The sequence below is a fragment of the Girardinichthys multiradiatus genome, chromosome 21, assembly GCF_021462225.1.
Source record: "Girardinichthys multiradiatus isolate DD_20200921_A chromosome 21, DD_fGirMul_XY1, whole genome shotgun sequence".
Classification (NCBI taxonomy): Eukaryota; Metazoa; Chordata; class Actinopteri; order Cyprinodontiformes; family Goodeidae; genus Girardinichthys; species Girardinichthys multiradiatus.
Window position 1 is genome coordinate 30840026 of NC_061813.1, and position 21147 is coordinate 30861172.

General features: G+C 40.4%; 1 protein-coding gene across 3 annotated transcripts in view; it reads right to left on the bottom strand.

Annotated features, from left to right (window-relative positions):
* The window catches only part of tmem108 (transmembrane protein 108), a 61688-nt gene extending 41388 nt beyond the window's left edge, over window positions 1-20300 (bottom strand). The window contains exons 1-2 of one of the 3 annotated variants that reach the window (XR_007035778.1): window positions 19329-20291; window positions 18859-19246 (exon numbers count right to left, since the gene is read on the bottom strand). Coding sequence is in view for 2 of the 3 variants with exons in the window: in XM_047350155.1 (XP_047206111.1) it covers window positions 18859-19246; window positions 19329-19439 (499 nt within the window). In the remaining variant the exon portion in view is untranslated. Of the gene's footprint in view, window positions 1-18858; window positions 19247-19328 lie in introns of all 3 variants that reach the window. The other 2 variants (XM_047350155.1, XM_047350156.1) reach the window with 2 other exon arrangements.
* Between the last annotated feature and the right edge of the window lie 847 nt (window positions 20301-21147).

The following is a 21147-nucleotide window of genomic DNA, read 5'->3' on the forward strand; positions in this document are numbered from 1 at the left end:
TCATGTTCTGTTTAGGGCTGCAATGTTGCCTTGCAGCAAGAAGGTTCTGGGTTCAAATTCTGGCCTACGGTCTTTCCGCATGGAGTTTGCATGTTCTTCCAGTGCATGAGTGGGTTATTTCTGGGTATTCCAGTTTCCTCCCATGGTCCAAAAACATGGGTTAATCTGGGTTATTCATTCTCTCTAAATTGCCCTTACATGTGAGTGTGTGTTAAGGTGGCAGAGTACATCGCGAATATATTGTCATCGCAATATCAGTGTCTGCAATATTCATATCACAAAGGACTGATTGGAGGGCGATAATGGTTGTCTAATAAATTCCAATTGTTATGACCTTGTATTTTACATGTTAATGCAATATTAGGCCAGGTGGACAGGTCTCATGCAGCAGATGTTCACACCGGACAACCACCATATCCATATATTTGCACAACTCTGCAAATATAAGCGTGTACACTGTAAACCCAGATTTTTCATATTACCTAAATGTGTCTAATTTATTAACATTACATTTTTTCATGTCTTTTTTTATTGTAACTGTATTCTTAAGTCCAATCGATAGTGTTTGGGTCCTTCACCAACACATATCATGACACTGAAGATTTCCTTGCTATACTTTTAAATTGAGGTTATCCTTCCTCTGTCAGCTGAGAATATAGTTGGAGAACAAAGTCTAAATATACGTTAAAAATGTCAAATTACCCTTTGCTCCAACATCAAAAGACTTTTAAGCAGACTGACAGGAACTCGTTGCTCCTTTGTGTAAATTCTACGCCCTCTGAACTCTCATAGGAAGCTATTTGGATTGATTGGATGAATTGATTTTTGTCAAAGGTGACAGCTTCTCTGCTCCACTCCCTTCCCACAGCCCCAAAAGCATCTTTGTACTACTTGATATTTTAGGTGACTAACCTCAGTCAGAATGCAGAAAAACGTTTTATTAAGATTTTTGGGGCACTGGTGGTCTTTATTTCCAGTAATCTGAGAGGAAACTAACAAAGAAGTGATAAGACATGCAGCAAAGGTCTCACGGTAAGGAATCGAACCATCGTCGACTAATATCCTCCGTATATGGGGACCTTGCTCTACCTCCACACCACGCTGCCCCCAGTGCAGAAAACCCTTTGATTGGCATATCAAATCTTCTGCCGTTGGCAGGAAATGTGCAGGTTAGGCCAACAACAACATATCCAGTTAAAGAAGTAAAATGGTTGTCCTCCATCTGACAGCCCATCTGCAGCAGGTTGTACACCTATCACACGTTACTGTCTGCTGGCAGACCTGCTGGTGGACACCCTGCTTTTATGGGACATGGTTCGACAGTACAAACAAGCAGGAAGAGAATGACTCAGCAGGAGATAAATGCCAAATCAAATGTTCAACATGAGTCAAATTGTTTTTTTCTGACTGCTTTTCCCATAGAGGCTGAAAACTAAATTTGTTGAATCGCGCAATAACATTTGCATGAAACATTAATATGAATTTATGCAAGCTGGACCAGAAAAGCATTACTCTAAGAAATCACTCGTCCTAGATTGAATGAATCTGCTTGTTTCCTGGCACAGAGTTAAAAAATAGAAATGTTGCTGTATCTAACAGGTAAAATATGTAGCAATCTCTTTAAAGTAAGTTTACAAAAATAGAAATTAATTAGCAAATTTCACAAACATAAATTATTCATAATTTTCAGAAATTTTACTTTTATTTTTTAAGTTGATTGGCCTCAGTGTGATTTCTGTTTGCTGAAGCAAACGCTATTTTGATCTCTAGGTATTTAATAAAAACAGAGCCCTCTCCTGAGGTTTTAAATTGAGACAAACAAGATAAAACAACATGACAGAGCAATAACACTGCAACGCCGAAGGTGCTGACAGCCAATATCAATCCTCCAGCTGCCCGGCAAAAATCCCAGTAACCCTCCAGAACTGAACAGGTAGAAATCACTAAAGAAACTCGGTAAATCATCGTGAGCAATAAGGCTTTGATGTTACCTTTTAGCTGAAACAGTATTAGTGCTCTGCAGCTCACTGCTGAAAGGGGACCATTTGTCAAAGTGCTACCCACCAGGGAAAAACGGTGACACGGACTGAACTGAGCCGCCCTCTCATCTAGAAGAGCTTCCGTGATATTAAAGGTTTATGAAAGGAGGAATCAGTATTCAAGCTGCCTTTCTGAATGCTCCGTATAATTTAGCTAAATGGCGTACAAGAACATGAAGGTGACCTAATATGCCTGGAGAGGAGGAAATTAAAAATGTAGTGCTGAAAGAGGATGATTTGGGCTTGAACTGCCCCTCATCTAGATTTTGGTAGATGCAAATCCTTTAGTCATAGAAGGAAAAACATCCCAAAATATTCCTATTTCCTTTAAGTCAAGCTAACAAGGTGGAGCCATATATCAGTTTCCTCATGCTGGGTGGAAAGAGATGATTTACTATTATGCAGAGGTGGATTTCTTTTATGCAGTCTGTTAGGTACACATAAACTTCGAGGTTTTTAGGTCTTGCTTTTCCGATTTTTGCGTATGTTCTTTTTAAACTGTCCCTTATAAACTCGGCTTCATTTCAGACAATGTACAAAACAATTACCCAAAATATTGTAACTATACTTTTGGCTGTATGTTAATGAAACAAATACAATAGCCACCTTATTGGGTACACCTGTTAATTAGCTTTTTTTTCTTTATATATGTTTTTGCAGCGCTAGTGGCTTTTATTTTTGTTATTTTTCCAAAGTCCGCAGACAGGACCTGGGGTAGAGAGAGTGGGATGACATGCAGTGGAGGTCTCTGGGTTCAGGAATCGAACCCGAGACAGCTGCATCTAGGACTGAGGCCTTCATAAATGGGTCGCTCACTCTAGCGCCACGCACCGCGCCGCCAGTTGCCTTTTAATACAAATTGTGAATCTGTCAATCACAGGGCAGCAAACCAACACATTCATCTAGATGTGATGAAGATGTCTTGCTGAAATCCAAACCGAACCTCAGATTGATGAAGAAAGGGGGTTGATGGGACTTCGGCCCGGTTGTTGGTCCCAGACTGGCCTGAGTATTCCAGAAACCGGCATCAGTTTCACAAACAACCATTTCGTAGGTTTACAGAGAATGGTCCAACAGAGAGAAAATATAAGTAATACTTGTTTAGATGAAGCGCATGTTGGTGTCAGAGGTCAGAAGAGAGAAGCAGACTAGCAAGAAGCATAAAAAAACCAAGGTTCGATGAACACCACCTCTGAACAAACATGTCGAACCTTGAAGTAGATGGGTTACAGCAGCAGAAGATCTCACCGGGTACCACTCTGGTTTTCTAACAACAGGACACTGAATACATAATTCACACAGGCTCACCAGAGGGTCAGAATTTAGTCCATTCTATAAATTCTGCTTTGTATCAACAATTCACGTAGGTGGTGTAATGGCATGGGACATGTTTTCTGTACACACATTGGGCACCTTAGAACCAACTAAGCATGGTTTAAACACTACAGCCAATCTAAGTGTTGTTGCTCACCATGTCCATCCCAATATAACCACAGCGTATGCAGCTTCTGATGACCACCTCAAGCAGGATAACACCATTTTACAAAGGCTCAATTCAGCTGGTTTCTTGGTATTGACAAGTTAAGATTCATGAATTTCCTAAAGTCCAATTACCTCCACAGTCACCACATCTCAATGCAGTAGAGCGCCTTTGGGAAGTGGTGGAATGGGAGATTCTTATTGTGGACCTACAGCTTGCAAATCTGCAGCAGCTGTATAAGGAAATCTTGACAACATGGTCCAGAATCTCTGAGGAATGTTTCAGACACCTTGTTGAATCCATGCCATGAATAATTATGGCATTTCTAAAGACTACTAGCAAGGTGTACCTAATAAAATGACAGGTGAGTGTACATGTTTAACTGTATTTGCTCATGCAACTCACAGCCCTTCTGCTGCTAAGGAAAACAAATCTATTTTTGAAGGACTAAATAGCACTTCCAGTTCAACATTTGAGGCATTTGGGCACCAACAAAGCTAAGTGATCTGGGATGATAATAGTTTTCATTGAATACATAAAAAATCTATTTTCATTATGTATAGGTGTTGGCAAGTTGACAATTTAATCTACTAACTGACTTCAACATTTGATTCTGAAGGAACATAAGCAAACAGAGGTCCTATTGTAGAGTAATGACTCCGTTTAAAATGTCTGTGGCTCCACAACAACACTAGACATTAGTATTTGAAGATCTAAGTGGGCAAATATGGAATGTGGAATGTGGAAGTCCCGCTTTCCTGAACACGTACCATCTTGTAATCTACGAAACACGCAGATACCTCTGTTTGCCTGGCGTAAGGCAGGAAATAAGGCCCCTTGCCACATTCAGGAATGTCCATGGAGACAAAGAAAGTCCGCAGCGTACCACAGAATTTGGAAATGCAGATTGTTTCCACAGTGTCTCTTCCTGCCACAATCATTGACTTGCAAACTACAGAAACAACACATGCACTTCAGAAACTTTACAAACATATCCAACACTTAACCTCTAGACACAAACCCTTGTCTGGTGACAATGGCAGGAACAAAGGGCAGTGGAAGGATGTTTGTCAGAGGCATTGGGGGGGAGCATTGTACCTCATTTCCTTGAGGGGTGCAGCAGGGGCTGCAGAGAGCCAGCTGGGATGAGTGGATGAGAAGAGAAACATCCGTACTGAACATCGAAGACCCGAGATATCCCGTCAGGCAATACCACGTGGCCCGAGCCAAAAGAGCAAGAGGTATAGAGGGAAAGATGCATTGTTCTCATCCTCCACCACCCCCCGCCTTTAGTGAGACGGATTAATGCCAAGAGCTGCTAGTACTGAGAGTGTCTGGCTTGCGTATGCCGACAGACACAACGAGTTAGGTCTTCTCCATTTTAATCAGGCTAACAGACAAGGGCAGACAAAAACACAACAAGGACTGTGTGCTTGAGACTGGAGGATTTACTAGTGGGTGAGCAGTTCAGTTACTCAGCTCTCCAAACAGGCAGACAGCCTAATCAGCCAAATACAAGAAGAATAAACTGTATGCTTTGCAGCATGCCTAGATTTGTGTTTGGGACTCTCTAAAGGTGGTTTGTTTTTAAAGCAACAGTGCCTTCAGTCTTCGATCCAGACAGATGACCTCTTTCTCCTTCAGTGATTAAAGAAATGATGTTTGGTTTGGAGCTAGATGGGTAAAGGTTGATGGACAGGGACCAGTGGCGGACACAGCTGTAATGACTAGAGCCTCTCTGCCGCCCTGGGACTGATGTTAACCTGATGACAGAAGATATGACGGCGTGGCGACCTGACAGGGCTGACATTTTAAAAAGGAGATCCAACTGAGGGCTTGTCCTGTGGGAACTCAGTCAGAATAAGAGTTGAACGAGGGGCTGAGTTTGTGACATGTTATTTTGATTAATATCAGGCAGTAGACAGCAACCTTTGAGGGAAAAAAGTAGCAGATTTTAAACCATTTTCACAATCTACAGAGCCCTCCACACTTTCTGGCAACCCTGGTAAAGATGTGCAAATTCATCATCTTTTATTGCTCCAGCTTAATGCAACACTGAACAAATTTAGAAAAGTCTCACCTTTAATTACAGAACATTTATTCAGTTGGGACAAAAGCCCATGTTAAAAAAAATCCCTGGTGCCACAAATATATGTATACACCACCTTTCTTGTAATCAGTTTCCAGGAACTATCTTTCTAACTTTAAAAAAGTATCTCGTAACTGGTACTTCATGATTTTCTGGGTCTTGGAGTATAAACATGACATAACACGTTTCTCTTAGTCAGCTAGTCTTCAAAATGGGAAAAACAAAAATACTAGAGAGACACCGATAAATCCACTAGTGACAGGAGTTGGGCAAATTTATACTTGATCGATGTGATACAGTGATCCCAAAGATGGAAACTGTAAAATATGATCTGTTTCGCTACAAGCTGAAAACTACCAACAATACAAAATAACAAGTTTTAAATACAAGAGAAGAAAAAGAAATTTGCTTTACAATAGATGCAAAATTTAAATTTTATATCCTCTAACAAAAAGATGATTTGAAGCTACCGGTCAGTCCTTGATACAACTTGACGTTTTTTGTGCACAGAACTTGCAGAACTATTGTTTCAGACCCACTTGAAGGTCTGTTTCAAAAAAACTAATTAAGCATGTTGTCAATGACTCAAACCTCTGCAGAAAAACTTTTTTACATCTTAGAAAACAAAAAAAAATAATAAGAATTTTGAAACAAAAATAGGTGGATAATTGTTGCCCTGCATGCCGCATCTGGCTGTGGAAAATGCAGGAAAATGATTCGAACTCGGTTTAGAAATCAGGGAGGAATCTGCACTCTGCTGATGAATCTGTATTTCACAACGCAAACAGACCAGAAGTCCACGTGCAACAACACAGCCCAGTGTGTAATCTCCTCTGTGAATTGTTCTTAAAGGAGTTGGGCAACCATGTACATATACCCTGTCAGCTTCTTTTGCACAGATTACTCTCCAGCATCCATCAAACATCTCGTACACATGCCTGGTGAAGAAATAATGAAGCAATCACTGCAAACCCCTCGGCACACTAATTATCGACACAGGCCTCTCAGAGAAAGGGCTGTTTGAGTGGACGTGCAAACAGTTTTGTAGGAGGAAAAAAAAAAAACGCCGCGGCGACAGACGTTTAATTACCAGAGGATGAAGAGGTTTGCTTTATCACTTATGGACGAATTAATGAAAGGGTAAACAGCAGAGGAACGACTCACTCTAAGCATGGTTCAAAACAGATGACACCACATAGACTCAACTCTTGGCGTTCCACAAGGAAAACTTTTGGCGAGACAGCACAGCTTGCTGGGCTGTGTGCAATGTTCATTGTAATGCAAAAATAGAGCGTCCATAAGCTACACTTAACACACTTAATTCGGACAGAAAAACCAAACATTCTGCGGTGCCGGAGTTGGGCAAGAGTTCGTGCCCTGGAACCTCTACTCATTGGTGGAAACATGCAAAATCACGTTGGATGGAGAGCATCTGTGAACATCATTTCTATGCTGCCTTCATGTGTTTCTGGGTGTGGATGGTGTGTTCAGGGTTTTAATTTTTTTTTCACCACAAATGGGCTTTTTGCATGTAGGCCATAGCATGATGCTTCCACCACCATGTTCCACCCTGAAGATGAAGTGTTCAAGATGATGTACTCTGTTCATTTTCCTACCTTCGTACCAGAACATCTTCATCCAGATTTTTTCCCAAAATATGGTTTCTAGCAAAATACAAACTTGAATTCATATGGCTTTCTTCTTGTAACTCTTCCATAAAAGCAAGATTTGTGAAGTACATAACTAATAGTTGTTCTGTCGACTAATTCTTCCACCTGAGCTGCGGATCATTGCAGCTCCTCCAGAGTTGACGTGGACTTCTTGGTGGCTTCTCTGATCAATGCTCCTCTTGCCCAGCCTGTCAGTTTAGGTTTACAGTCATGTTTTTATAGGTTGGCTGTTGCTCCATACACTTTTCAGAACTTGTCTAACATTTAATGTTCTCCCCAACTTTCTCTATGACCTCTGACCTTGCTGGAAGATTGAAAGAAAAACACACATGATGTTTGTTCACAAATGTTCTCTTAACAAACCTCTGAGGCCTTCACAGAAACATTTGTATTTACACTGAGATTTCATTACACTCAGATGGACTCTATATACTAATTAGGTAACTTTAAGGTGACAATTGGTTAATTGGATTTTATTCGAGTAATAGAGGTTGAACACAAATGCATGCCACACTTTTCAGATTTTTATTTGGAACAGATGTCTTTTTTCTTAATGTATTACATAAAATCATTAAAATACATTCATGTTTTGGGCTGTACCATTAAAACTGGAAAGGTCCAAAGGGTATGGACACCTTTGCAATGCTCTGTATGTCTTAATCAGGGATGTTCAAAGTGTGGCTCGCGGGGCCATTTGAGGCCCCCGGAATGATTTTGTGAGGCCCCAACTGCAATTCCAGAATGGTGCAAATTTGGTCCTCCAGCACAGGTGGTTGATGCAGATGAAGATTGTTTATTATTATGGCAATATTGGCTTTTAATTCATTTATTAAATGAGGTTAGGCTAATTTTGTTTTTCTATTTCTGCAGTCGAGCCACAGAAACTTTGCAAACGGAATGCCTGTTGTTTAATAAAGGCAAACATGCAAAATCCTTTTTAAGTTGTAGATCTACAATGATTCACTGATCCCTTTCCCACAACAAATCTGACTACCTTAAAATTGAAAGCTTAGTTTATTGTTGAGCAGTTAAAAAAAAATCTCAGTATCTTTTTGTAATTTTATTATTTTTTTTCTGTTTTTCCATTTCATTTTTTGGCCCACAAGAACTCTGGTTTAGACAATTTTGGCCCATGTGAGAAAAAGTTTGGACACAACTGGTCTTAATGAAAAGATAACTACTGTTTAGCATTATCGTATGTTTGTTCAAAGATGATTTTACTGGTAATTTATAGGTTCATGGTTTCAGCATTTTCAAATGACTCGAACATTGGACTGCTATGAATGAAATTGATATGCACTGCTTATAGATGTGCAACTGATTCCCTTGTGTTGGGCTGCGTTCAATTATTCCTAGAAGAAAAAACGTGAAACCAACTCCAGGACTTAATGTTTCCTCACTGTTTAATAACCCTAGGAGTAGCAGGCTGACATGTTATCACCATCAGGCTGAACTCAGTCCTGGACACAGCGACAGTGAAGCAGGAGCTGACTTATCTCACATCATACAAAGTGAATGTCAGCGACAGTGACATTCCTGTGGCCTGTTCACAGCTCTCCCTGTTAAATGTCAGCTGCTTGGCTTGAAGATGGAGAGGGGGGGTCTGGCTAACAGAGAATTAGCAGGTGTCTGTACCTCCATCACTCTACAGCCTCTCTCTTGATGTTGGACATGGGACAACATGGTGGGATGTGCTGCAGGACCAAATTACTGGCAAAAGAGTCACAAACAAAGCGCGTGCCCAGGGGAGAGCGCAGAGAGATGATGGCAGAGTTGTTGCAGTGATGAGGGGGTGTACTTTACCACAAAAGAGAAAGCTGTGCATGCAGCAATTGTTCTCAATCTAAATAACCATTCCAGTGGTTTTGCATCGTTATTTACTGATTTATTTGTGGGACACAGAAAAGTGTTGTGCAAAACATGCAAACTAAACAACTTGGAATTTATTTCTCAGCGATTCAGACATGTTATTTGTCTAAATACGTTGTGAAACATCCCTTTAAAATCTGTCCATATTGAGACTCCACTTAATGGACTTGCCATAAACTACATATTTATTTTAAACTACAAAAAACAAAGCAGTTAAAGCAGTACAGAACCCAGAAGGAATGGTATAGTTTGGAGTTAATTTGGTACACATGCAGACCAGCAATGATAATGTCAAGGATTTGATTTGCAAGGAGCTGACCTGAATAAACAAGTACTCGACTAGTTTACCAGCTTTGCACATCTAGAGACGCAAATGTTTCACATTTTGATCTGCACCTGCTCGTATGAACAATGACAGGATGATAGCTGACAACGCTGAAGAGAAGACTGGATCCAAAACCAAACTTTAGAGGCAGAAAAACTGAGTATGTTCACATATTGTCACCCCCAAATAATTTTTCTTCTCAGTTTGCATCTATGCTGACCAATAGAAACTTGCTTCTTTTTAAAGCCAATCGCGGCCTTACAAAAAAAAATCCTTCCTACACGATAGTGGCTCTGTCTCCATGGCGACGGGGCTGCCAAGCCACCATTCCTGACACCACAAACACATTTACAAACACACAAAAGAGCCAAAATCCCACTATGTCTTTACAGTTTTTGTGTGTCTAAATAAATTCAGGAGTGTGTCTGTCTCAGATTACCCCCTGAGGCAAAAATCTGCTAGACTATAATGCAAATCAGAGGAGGAGAATGGAATAAGAAATGCTGCTCTTTAATTAGGAGGTGAATAGTGCTGATGGCTTCACATTCAAGGGACTCTCCCAGAGGTGCTTAATGCTCTGATTATGGAAAAATGTCAAATGCCGAGACACATTAGGCACAGAAGACATCAGAAATACAGTCTGTGCTCTGGTTCAAACAGCAGCTGCCATGCAGAGGAACAGTTCGGCTGAAACCTTCAGTATAAGTGACAAAGCTAATTGTGCAAGAGACCATGGCAATTCAGCTGAAAACAAGAGGATACATACCATATTGTGAAAATTATTTGGCCCTCTGACAGATTTCTTCTAAATTGGCTTTTTTCTGTCACATTTAAATGTTTCAGATCATCAAAGGCATGTAAATATCAATAATGCAGATTGTTTTTTTAAATGTTATCAAGGGAAAAAAATCTATTCAAACCAACTTGGCCTTGTGTGAAAAAGGAATTGTCTCCAAAACCTAATAACTGCCTGCACAACTGTTTTACTTTTTAGTGACAATTGACAATGAATGTTTCACCTCACTGTGAATTTTAACCCTCTTTTCTTTGCAATTTTTGTTTAAATAGTCATATTGGTGGATTTTGGGGCATATTCAATGCAATGGCCCAACATTTTTATTGAAATAAAGTCCTGACTTTGACTAGGCTACTCCAAAACCGGCATATTGTTCTTTTTTTTAGCCAAGTCTTGCTGGTTTTCTTTTGATTAAGTCCTGCTGCAAAAGACAAGTGAGCGTAAGTTGTAAACTGATGGCCAAACATCCTCCTTCAGGATATTTTCTGATAGAGCTGAATTCATGGTTCTTTCAGTCCTGAGGAAGCAAAACAGGCCCAGACCATCACACTACCACTACCATGTTTGTGTTTGACTTAGGTATAATTTTATTTTTATAAAAGGTTGTGCTAATTTTAGGCCAGCTTTAACAGAAAAAAGCCTCTGAAAAAGATCCAGATTTGTGTTTCTTCAGTCCTGAAATAATATTTAGTGAATGTTAGATGGGCCTTTGTGTTCTTTTGGGTCTGCAGTGGTTTTGGCCCTTGAACTCTCCCATGGAAGCCATTTTTGCCCAGTCTCTTTCTTATTGATGAATCATGATCTTTGCAGGGTCTGCAGTGCTTTAGGTGTTGCGCTGTTCCATGTTTTCTCCATTTGTGGATGATGGCTCTCACTGTGGCTCGCTGGAGGCCAGAAAGCTTTAGAGACGGCTTTGTAACCATTTAGAGACTGATAGATGTTAATTACTTTGTTTCTCATCTGTTCTTGAATTTGTTTAAATTGGAGCATAATGTGTTGCTTTTAAAAAAACCTTTATCCTACTTCATGTTGTCAGACGGGTTCATCTGGGTTCTGATTTTCTGATCAGGCAGTAATCATTCCCTGGGTGTGGCTACTTAAATGTACCCTAAACACAATTTTTCCCCTTAAAAATTACATTATAATTTAAAAATGGCATGTTGTATTTATTCAGGTTATTTCAGCCTGATATTAAAAATTGTTTGACGACCTAAAAAATGTCAGTGTGACAAAAAAGCAAAAACAGTAGAAATCTGTAACCGGGCAAATACTTCTTCATAGCACTGTAAATATGAAATAAAAACCTTTTAATAAATGGATGAGTCACCTCTCTAATAAATCCCTCTGCTTCCTCCATCATCTGTATTTCCTCCTACCTCACGTCACCTCACCTTTGCCAAAAACCTTACCTGAAAATCCATCAGTTGTGGTAGTCTTTAACTCATCAATCATACCCTCCAGCAACCCAGAAATCAACTACCTGTGACATGGGGCATAGCACAGACTGAAAGCGGTGGGTATGAAAATTCCACTCCTAAACTACATGTGCTATTTCTCGCTCAATTTAAGTTCGATTTAGTGGGAGTCACAGTATCAAATGGAGGCCTTCAATTGGTGAACAGGACTGGTAAACTGAAAATGAGCAAGCTGATGGATGGACGGATGGACGGACGGACAAATAGATTAGCTGAACCTATTGAAATCTCTATAGCTGTAATAATGTAGGGATTTTTGAGCAGTAAGTTTTCTTTTCCATATTAATTCAGACCTGGAAAAGACAAAAAAATCACAAACCTTTCTGGACTTTTCCTACAGTTAAAAAAACACACTGTTAGAAGTGTCCACAGAAACCATAAGCCTGAGCTTCTAATTTCCACCTGACAACAGCTGCTTTTTACAGGGAACAAGGTGATGTTTTGCTTCCTGGTTAGCCAGGGTCACAGCCTGACATCCTTAGAGGGTCTGAGTAATCTTCACAGGTGTTCCCAGCCATCACTGGGCAAACACCTGCTTGTTTTGTCATTCCCTGAGCAGGACGATGCTCTTACTACCCATCATAATCCCATTAGATACAAAGAATGGTAAAGAGATGTGCTGATGTTTCCTTTTTTTCCAGTTTTTTTTTTAAACAAACCCAATCGTACCCACTGTGATTTTTCTCCTGGGTCTCTGGAATATCTCTCTCTCGTATAGCAGAGCTGGATTAAAGGCTCCTCTGATCTTAGCAACGCAAACAAATTCTCTTCAAACACAATGCACTAGGAAGGAAACTGATGCAAGATGCAAATTCACGGACTGCAGCGATAAGGACTAAAGCATAGCCAAGACACCGGATTTCCTCCAACAAGGGATTTGTTTACATTTTACAGAACTGTAAATATTTTAAAGTGAAGCCACAGAAGGACATGATATAATGCAAGCAGAAATGTTGACTTTTAACTCATTGCCACAAAAGATATTGAAATTGTCAGTGGAGAAGACATACAGTGGAGGCAAATTTGTCCTGAAAAGCTCAGTTCTGTTAAGTGCAGAGGTCAGGGAAGTATAAATTGCACACTTCAGGGATCCTTCAGCTCGCTCACATTGGGTTAGGACAACTTCCTGCTGTGCCTTTCCAGGCGTGAAAAGTCTCAGTGTCTCTTGCCTAACAAGGTCAGTTCATTCTAAAAGGGAACATGAACGTCTGTGCAAAATGTCACAGTAATCCATCACCGAGCTGTCGAGATATTTCACTCAAAACAACCTACCGTTGTCACCATAGGGAAAGGTCTGAGTTTTACAAAAGTGAGACGCCCCTGAGCGGCACAACATAACGCTTCAGATTCAAAATAAAAGCTAAATGTAACATTTTTTTTTTCCTTCTTTGTTTCACACCAGACCCATTTTGAAGAGAAATACTTGTGTTTTTGTACCATTATATTATTTACCCAGTGAAGCACAGTATACATTTATTTTCTGAACATGTAGCATTTCAGTCACTAAATAAATGCACACAAATTAAAGGTTGGATTTTATTTATTTTTTTCTTTCTTTTATTCATTTTCTCTGATTAATTTTTAAGGATTTTTACTTATCTTTATCCGGGGGAGCCAATAAATTGCCTTGAGGATTAATATATATTTTTTGGGTTGTTTTTATCTTTGTTCTACTTATGTTTGTCGTTGTATTTTAGGAAATGTATGAGCCTGGTTGATGTTAAGTTTTCTGATGTTTTTATAACTGTTGTACATGTAACTTTGCAGACTGATTAATGCTAGTTTTAATTCATCTACCATCTTCACTATAAATACTTCGAATTTTACAATAAGGGGCCACTAAAGGGTCTTTAGAGCTCAATAAGCTGGAACCTGTACACACAAAATTAGGTCTAAACACAACAAGAAGATGCTTCAATAGGTTGATGAGCTGAGAATAAGAGTCTTTGAAACCATAAGGGAAAATGTTCATATGAATGAAATGAATCATAAACGTTAAATACAGCAAAACTTCAAAAGAAAGCCATTTTGTTTGTTTATCAGGCACCAAACCTACTTAATCATACGTAGGAGTTATTGATGTTTCAGATTAATTATGCGTGAAGCTCCAGAGTTAAGTTACAAACATATGAAGACGATACAGTATTCCTCAACCAGCTGTCTGATATGTCAGTTTCCTACAAGTCTCCACAGCAACACTGCATAACATTTCTTCTTACATAACACATTTAAACCAACTCCCCACCAGTCGTTTTCTGGGTCCCTGTGGGCCGAGAAGGTGACTATCAGTGGGTGGGGGTGCAGATCGGAGTGGCATGGCTGCAGCTGAGGAATGTCAGGAATCCATCCTTGTAAACACCTCATGCTCCGATGGTTTCCCGCGCGTCTTATCTCCCCGTGCCCAGCGCCTGCTTTAATTGCCATAATCGTCAGTTCCAACTCCTACTTTTACTTCTGAGCACGCTTCCTGCTGCCACTGTTCTGCGTGGGCAGGTGTGTTTCCTGATCAGACCTTTTATTCACCCCAGAGACCTTATGGTCTGTTTTCCCCCTCGATTACAAAACTGCTGCATACAGAATAATGACTAAGATCATCAACACCTTGAGGGAGAAAAGGTCGAGGAGATCTGCTCGACTTGCCAAGCAACAAAATCAAAAACAACCTTAGAGAGGGAAAAAATATTTTTCTTCCTTGCTGAGTTAAGTAGCTTTTGCCTGATTTTCAGATTGGAATCCCCCCCTGTTGTTCCGACTTGAGTTCCTTTAAATAGAAGCAATTTACAAATCAGCTAATAGAGCTTAGCTTTAGAAAACAGAGGAAACAAAATAAAGCTGGTTACTTGGGTACAATTCTGGTTCAGACCCTTTGCTGTTTGGTCAAGGAAAGCACAAAATCCATCCTGAGTGCGTACCGTGTACCATGAGAGGCCCCACGGGGGCCGCATTCCAACTCATGGTGTACCATTCGGCACCAGTCATGAGGGACGCCGACTTTTAATTATAAATCCCGCTTTCTAAGTCTCGGTCAGCTCTGTTCCCATCAGCTCGGATGTTCAGCTACGGGAGACATAACCCAGAGTTTCCCTTTTCCTGCTAATTCTTCCGATAAGCCCGCCCCACAGAGGCCCGTCGCTGCTGGATGGGACAGCCGATACTTTCCGGGTGTTTTTCCATTGTTAATGCGAACCTTTTCCTGACACTGGTGATAAGAGAGCAGCTGCGCAGACTGTTCAGCCGCTGCCCTCCGAAACATTCCTCCCAAAGCTGACGACACATGTCAGGCTGAATGCGAAGGTGTTGAAGTGACTGACACAAATGTTGGCCTCCATCATAGAGAGCAATGGCAGAAAATGTGAGAAACTGAACGACACAGATTGTTTGTTACTGAGGCTTGAATTGTTCAGTTTTTGTCTTTGGCAAATTTAAATCCATGAAAGATATCAGAAACTACTTCAGAAAGTATTTTAAATACTAGCTGATGTGACATCAAACACTGTTTCTATCCAGTAATTAATTCATTTCAGACTTTATTATTTATCGTATAAACTGCTCTGAATCCACTTCTTTGAAATTTCATAAAGCATTAACAATTTTCCAGGCTTTCTAGAAGTTGCTTTATTAAAACCCATTTTCAGGCCAGAACTGACAATTTACTCAGGACCTTTAAATCCTGACCCATGAATCATTTGGTTCCTGAATGCCAGGCACAGCTTAGTAAAGAATCAGTTTTATATTTTTCATTTTTTAAATCGTTCATTACTACCACCTTGTTAGAAAGACACTACTTGTTCCTATTTCTTCATTTGAATCTCTGAAACACATCAAAGATCAAAGTTTGACAGACATAAATTGGTATTTTTGTATCCACAAGTTGATTGGTATTTTATCAATCGCTATTTGTTACAGAAGCTGACCTAGACACGGTACTGTTTTGAAAACTCTTGCTTATGGCTAAATTGAGAGATTATTTCTTCAAACAATCGTTCAATGCAGGTGTAATTGTAATTTGTCTTACCTTAAGCAGGGAAATTAGATTTTTCCATCAGCTCCCCTGATTAAAATATTAATATGTATATTAGCACTTTTTTTTATCTTTTGCTAGCTAGAATCGTAATGCTAGCCTAAATAGCTACTACTAGCAATATTGCAAGCTTCCTGTCAAAATTGCAATGCATAAATGGAGGACTTATCAAGACAAAAACCATCTGGCTATCCCATTACAGAACGAAAGATTTTACATGAATCAACAATGCACCATGTCAATGTTTGCTCATATCATTTAAAAACAGGTTATTTAAGGTCAGTGTTAATGGCATATTTCCTGAAACAATGTGGTTCATTATTTTTTGGACATCACCAGGCTGGATCTACATCTAAGCCTTCTGATAATACCGTACAGATGCAAGCTGAGAGTCAATTTTCCAAACTTTAACTGCTAAAAAATGAGGTTTTAGCCCATGCACATAAATTTAAGGTGAAATAGACAGTAACTGTCAATTTAGACAGGCTAGATCCATGTAGAGTTTAAGCTTATCGCAGTGTAGATTACGGATATGTTGTGGGCTTTCAAATTAAGACCTGGTGGCCGATACGGCAATGGTTTAAAAGTAATGTTTCTTTGATGGTAATAACAGCCATGGTTTCTTTTGTGTAGGCCAGTAAGACTGTCGGGGTTCTGGGTTCAGTGTGTGTGTTGTGCTTTGTTTGTGACTTTGTTTTCAGTTTCCAGACGTTGCTGGAGTTTCTCAGGTGTGCTGGGTGACAGGTGTGACTGATCTGCTGATTGCTTTGAGGAGTATTTAAGCAGGAGGCTGCCAGCACTTGAGTGTTTGCCTTCAGTGGTAACAAACTCAGCCACTACTAAGCTATGCTTCGTTCTTTGTCTTTAAGCGGATGTTGTTTATGTTCCTTCGCAGGCAGAAACCTGAACCTTCTGATCATTCTTTGTTGAACTTTGACTTTGGTTCCAGAAGTTTCTGGATGATTAAGGTTACCTATGTTTGGTAGATTTTCGTTTGGATTTTGTTTCCAAGTACCAAGCTGGCAGCTTCCTGTTGTTCTCTGTCTCCTGAACCAAGGCAGAAGCGTACCCTGTCCACCCTCCAACGCAAGTACCTGAACTAACTCCTGAACTCGCCAGAACTCACTCTGCAGCTCAAGTAAACCATCTGGATTTTCTCCACTTTGCACGACTCCCTCTACCCCTGGCGACCTGACTGCACTCATTTAGTAATCTGTTCTTCTGATTACAATAGTTACCTTTCATTATTTTGCAATATTATAAGTTCCCTGTTTCACCAGTTCTCTTTCCCCTTCTTTTCATACAGTTGGCAATTCACCCGTTCATGTTCCAGACTCACTTATTGTAAATAAAACACCTTTCACTGATTCAGTTGTTCCTTAGAGTGTTCTTCTGTATGTGGGTCAGATCTATTACAAAAACAATGACAAAGACATGCCTTACCCAACTAGATTTATCTGACAACACCAAATGGTTCTCCATATTCTCACTATATTTCCTATTTGGCACCTAATATAAATCTAGTCCATCAATTCAGCATCACATTTTGGTTGAAAATCATCCTATCTTCCCTTTATGGATGTTTTTAAAACTTGCTTTCTCTAATATTTCTACATGTGGTTGCTATGGACACCATGTCACGTCATTGCAGACATCCTATTCCTTCATTTTATAAGTGTTTGATATTGGGTTGGGGGTGACTTCTCAAGTCAGGAAATTTATTTCATTATACCCTTAAATTAAGTTTTCAACTTGGAAAATCCAGCTTGTAAAAACATGGAAAGACTTATGAAAATATTTGTAATCTGTTGTCTAATTCTGATTGCCTTGCAACCATTTAAGCAGATAATTATTATAGTGCCCCTCTTGTTCTGTAGTTTTTAGTACTAGCGATGCTGAGGACATTGTATGTTAAAAGATCCGAATGTCTGCAGCAACATGTTGAGCTCATACCAACTGAGGACGAGATTTAAACTCTCGGTGAACAACTTTACTTTGGTTTCATTTGATGAAAGATGGGACGGTATCAGTACTGGTCCCTCAGGATAAACCCAAATGGTCACTAAGCATTGTACACAAAGCATGAATGTCCTCATTAGCGTTAAGTGATTTGCTCATATGTTCCCTAATTCCCCCATTCTTGTTATCCCAGCATGTCAGCTCGCTACGAGGGAGCTGTCAGCTACACATGTCCCCTTTGCTCCCTCCCCCCACACATGGCCCTCATGGCTCTGGAGGATTGTCCCCCCCTTCCAAACAGAACAAAGGATTTGGGGGGTTTATGTGGACAGCATGCGACCAAACATTCCTGACACAATGGGAAAAGGGTGGACGGCAGGTTCAGTTAGTGAACACTTTAAAGCTGGGCTCTTTGTCAGTCAACTATTCTAAGAAGAACAAAGCTCCAGGTTCTGCTCTGGAATGGGATGTTTGGTGATGTAGTTGAACATTTTTTAAGAGCGTCGGCCCTTTTGTTTGCTTTGTTATTCCCAGGTTGTTAAAGAAATTAAGCATTTGGAAGATACTTGAGGCAAATGCATGCAAGTTGTGAGAATCAAGACTTCAGAAAGTTTATCCATGCAGGGAAACCAAACCAATCACTGCTGGAACTGCTGTAGGAAAACCAATATCTAGAAGAAATCTTCACAGACTATCACTCAATGTCTAGGCTTCCCAAAACTTCATGTTGCAGGACTGTTTTAAAGATTGATGAAGCAGAGATCATGTTAAATCCTTTTAGAAAACATAAAATCAATTTACCTCCTGTGCACTATTACTGGGAACCTCCAGGAATCTTCCAGATACCTCACCAACAACGTCTCAGCATCTTATTCTGGATCTTTCTCTACTTTATTCCATCAATATCCAGATGCTCCAGTATAATAAAGATGTCAGATAATAGATCATTTTGGTGACATTTTCTGCAGCATTCACAATGATTTGATGCTCAAAACATTATGCCTGACTGACACCCTCATAGGAGATCATGATGGCATGGAGAACCCATACGGGATGCTCTAAATATTCACGGAGCTATGAATGAATAAGGAGTAGAGAGGAGGGTGAGGAAGTGGGATCAAGTGGAGGTGCTTACCTATGACACAAGGTGCTCTGAAACGTCGGGTACTTGGCGTATCCGAGAAAGACGCATCCGAAAATTCGCTCTGACGGACTTCACACCATCCAGGCGCACATGTTGCCCGTCCCCGCCGATAATAGATGCTTAAAGGAGAAGCCAGCAGAGCCACGGACCGAGTCTGCGTGCGGGTATCCCGGCCCGCTTGGACTAGATGCGCAGGGCGCCTCCCCTCGCCGGACTCCCGGACATGTGAACCCACCTTTCCTCTCTCGATGCTGACGCCATAAATATACCCGGACGTGAAGCAGCAGCCCTCCTTTCCCTCCTCGGCCGCCACCGGTGATGAAACAGCGGTCCGCGGTGGCTCGGTGCGCAGGTGCCACCCACCAACAGGAGGATTTCTCTGGGAGTGTGGACGGGCAGAGAATTTTAATGAGGACGGCTGCAGTTTCCTCTCTGGTCGGAAGATCGTGGTAAAAACTCACCGCCGGTTTAAAGCCTTTAAGGTAGTTGTCTCTCACAGGAGGGTGGAGTGATGCAATGATGAAAAATGAGGAAGACTCATCTCCTGGACCCCTGCCAGCTAAGGGGGGCATTGACGCACCTCTATGGGACACCTGTTGACAATTAGATAACAGCTTTCCTTCCCATCAATCTGACCCACCGACCCGTGATTTACAAATGTGTCCTGATTCAATCATTTTTAGACTGAACGTACGATTAATTATTACTATACAAAACTCCCATGTCTTCATATTTTGTCCTTAAGCAGTCAGACATTGTTTTTAAGGGTACTAGATTTAAAGCTTAACAGGTTTTCTTTAGACTTTGGCATAGCCATCAGAACAGATTGGTATTGTATTGTTTGTTAGGGGACTTAAAACCGTCAATGAATCAGTCATACAAAATCCCTAAACTCAAATGAAAAACCAGTGTTGTTCGCTAGTGGGATTTTGCCGAGGCTGGTTCTTGAAGGTCTCCATGTAAGCCTTAGTATGACTAGATGGGTACTAAATGAGCCCAATATAGTCTATAGGTCACTCAGACTGGATGGGTACTAATTAAGCCCTATATAGTCTATAGGTCACTCAGACTGGATTAGCACTATATGTGCAGTCAGAGTCAACCCATATTTGTAAAAATAAATAAATAAAATTGATTCCCCATATGAGGCTTAGCTTTATCTAAAATTGGAATTATATTGTGCAACACCTTTATGACCCATTGGCAATTTAGACTATGCCATTCTTTAGTCCATTTCATACCCATATGGGTCCCACATCTAAATGCTTTCTGGGAGAAAAGTACCGTATTGCAAAACTTTTGAGTTGTCCTTCATTTCTTCTTTTATTTCCCAAATGTAACATGGATCTTGAAATCACTCAGACATAATACTTCTAATCTTAAATTGGGAACCACTGCTGTTCACAGAAAATATCTGGCATGAGGGCCCAATAAAGATTTTAATCAGGCTGCGTAGGTACTAAAAATGATTAGCCTCACAGTAAGCATCTTTTATGGGGCTAAATGGGGTTAACCAAATGCAACGTCTATCTGCTAAACTAATTGGGCTCCCTTTGTTAGTACTGAGTTGGTTTTCAAATGAGAAATAAGAAAGGCAGTTTAAATGTTGCATAGTCCGGGGACCCATATGGGTCCCACATTACAAATACAACCAGCAAAAAAATAAAACGTCTGTGACTTTAAATGTTCTACCAGTGAGACTGAAGAGCCAGGCTACTAGTTTATGTGGGCCCCATGTGAACCTTTCTCAGACTGGATTGGTACTAAACATATGTAGGTTCACAATATGCTCATAATGGGCTTCTTGAATAGTACTAACTTGGGCTGATTAAGTACACATCATATCATCAAAACCAGTGTGGCTTCTTATGTAGGTCTCGGTGTACAAAATCTGGGACCCATTTGGGTAATCGTATCTGAGACCATAACAGGAAGGGGATAAACCCTCATAGTAAACATCTTGGTGTGGGACCCCATTAGTTTCACTAAATAAAACCCATATAAACAAAACCAACCGGGCCCCTGTGCAGGTAGGCTGGACTTAAATGGGTCTTTAAAATCAGTTCAAATTGCACAAAACACAAACAAGAATAAAACAGCAATCTGAAATGTTGAGTCAGTTGTTTTAGCACAAACCACCCCAGCCAACACCTGTACTTGGGAACCATATGGATTTTGCTCAGATCAGATGGGTACTAATTGTGCCTGGGCTCACAATAGGCTTAGACTAAATACAACTCATATATGCAAAACCAGTTGGGTCTCAGATGAAAATTAAAA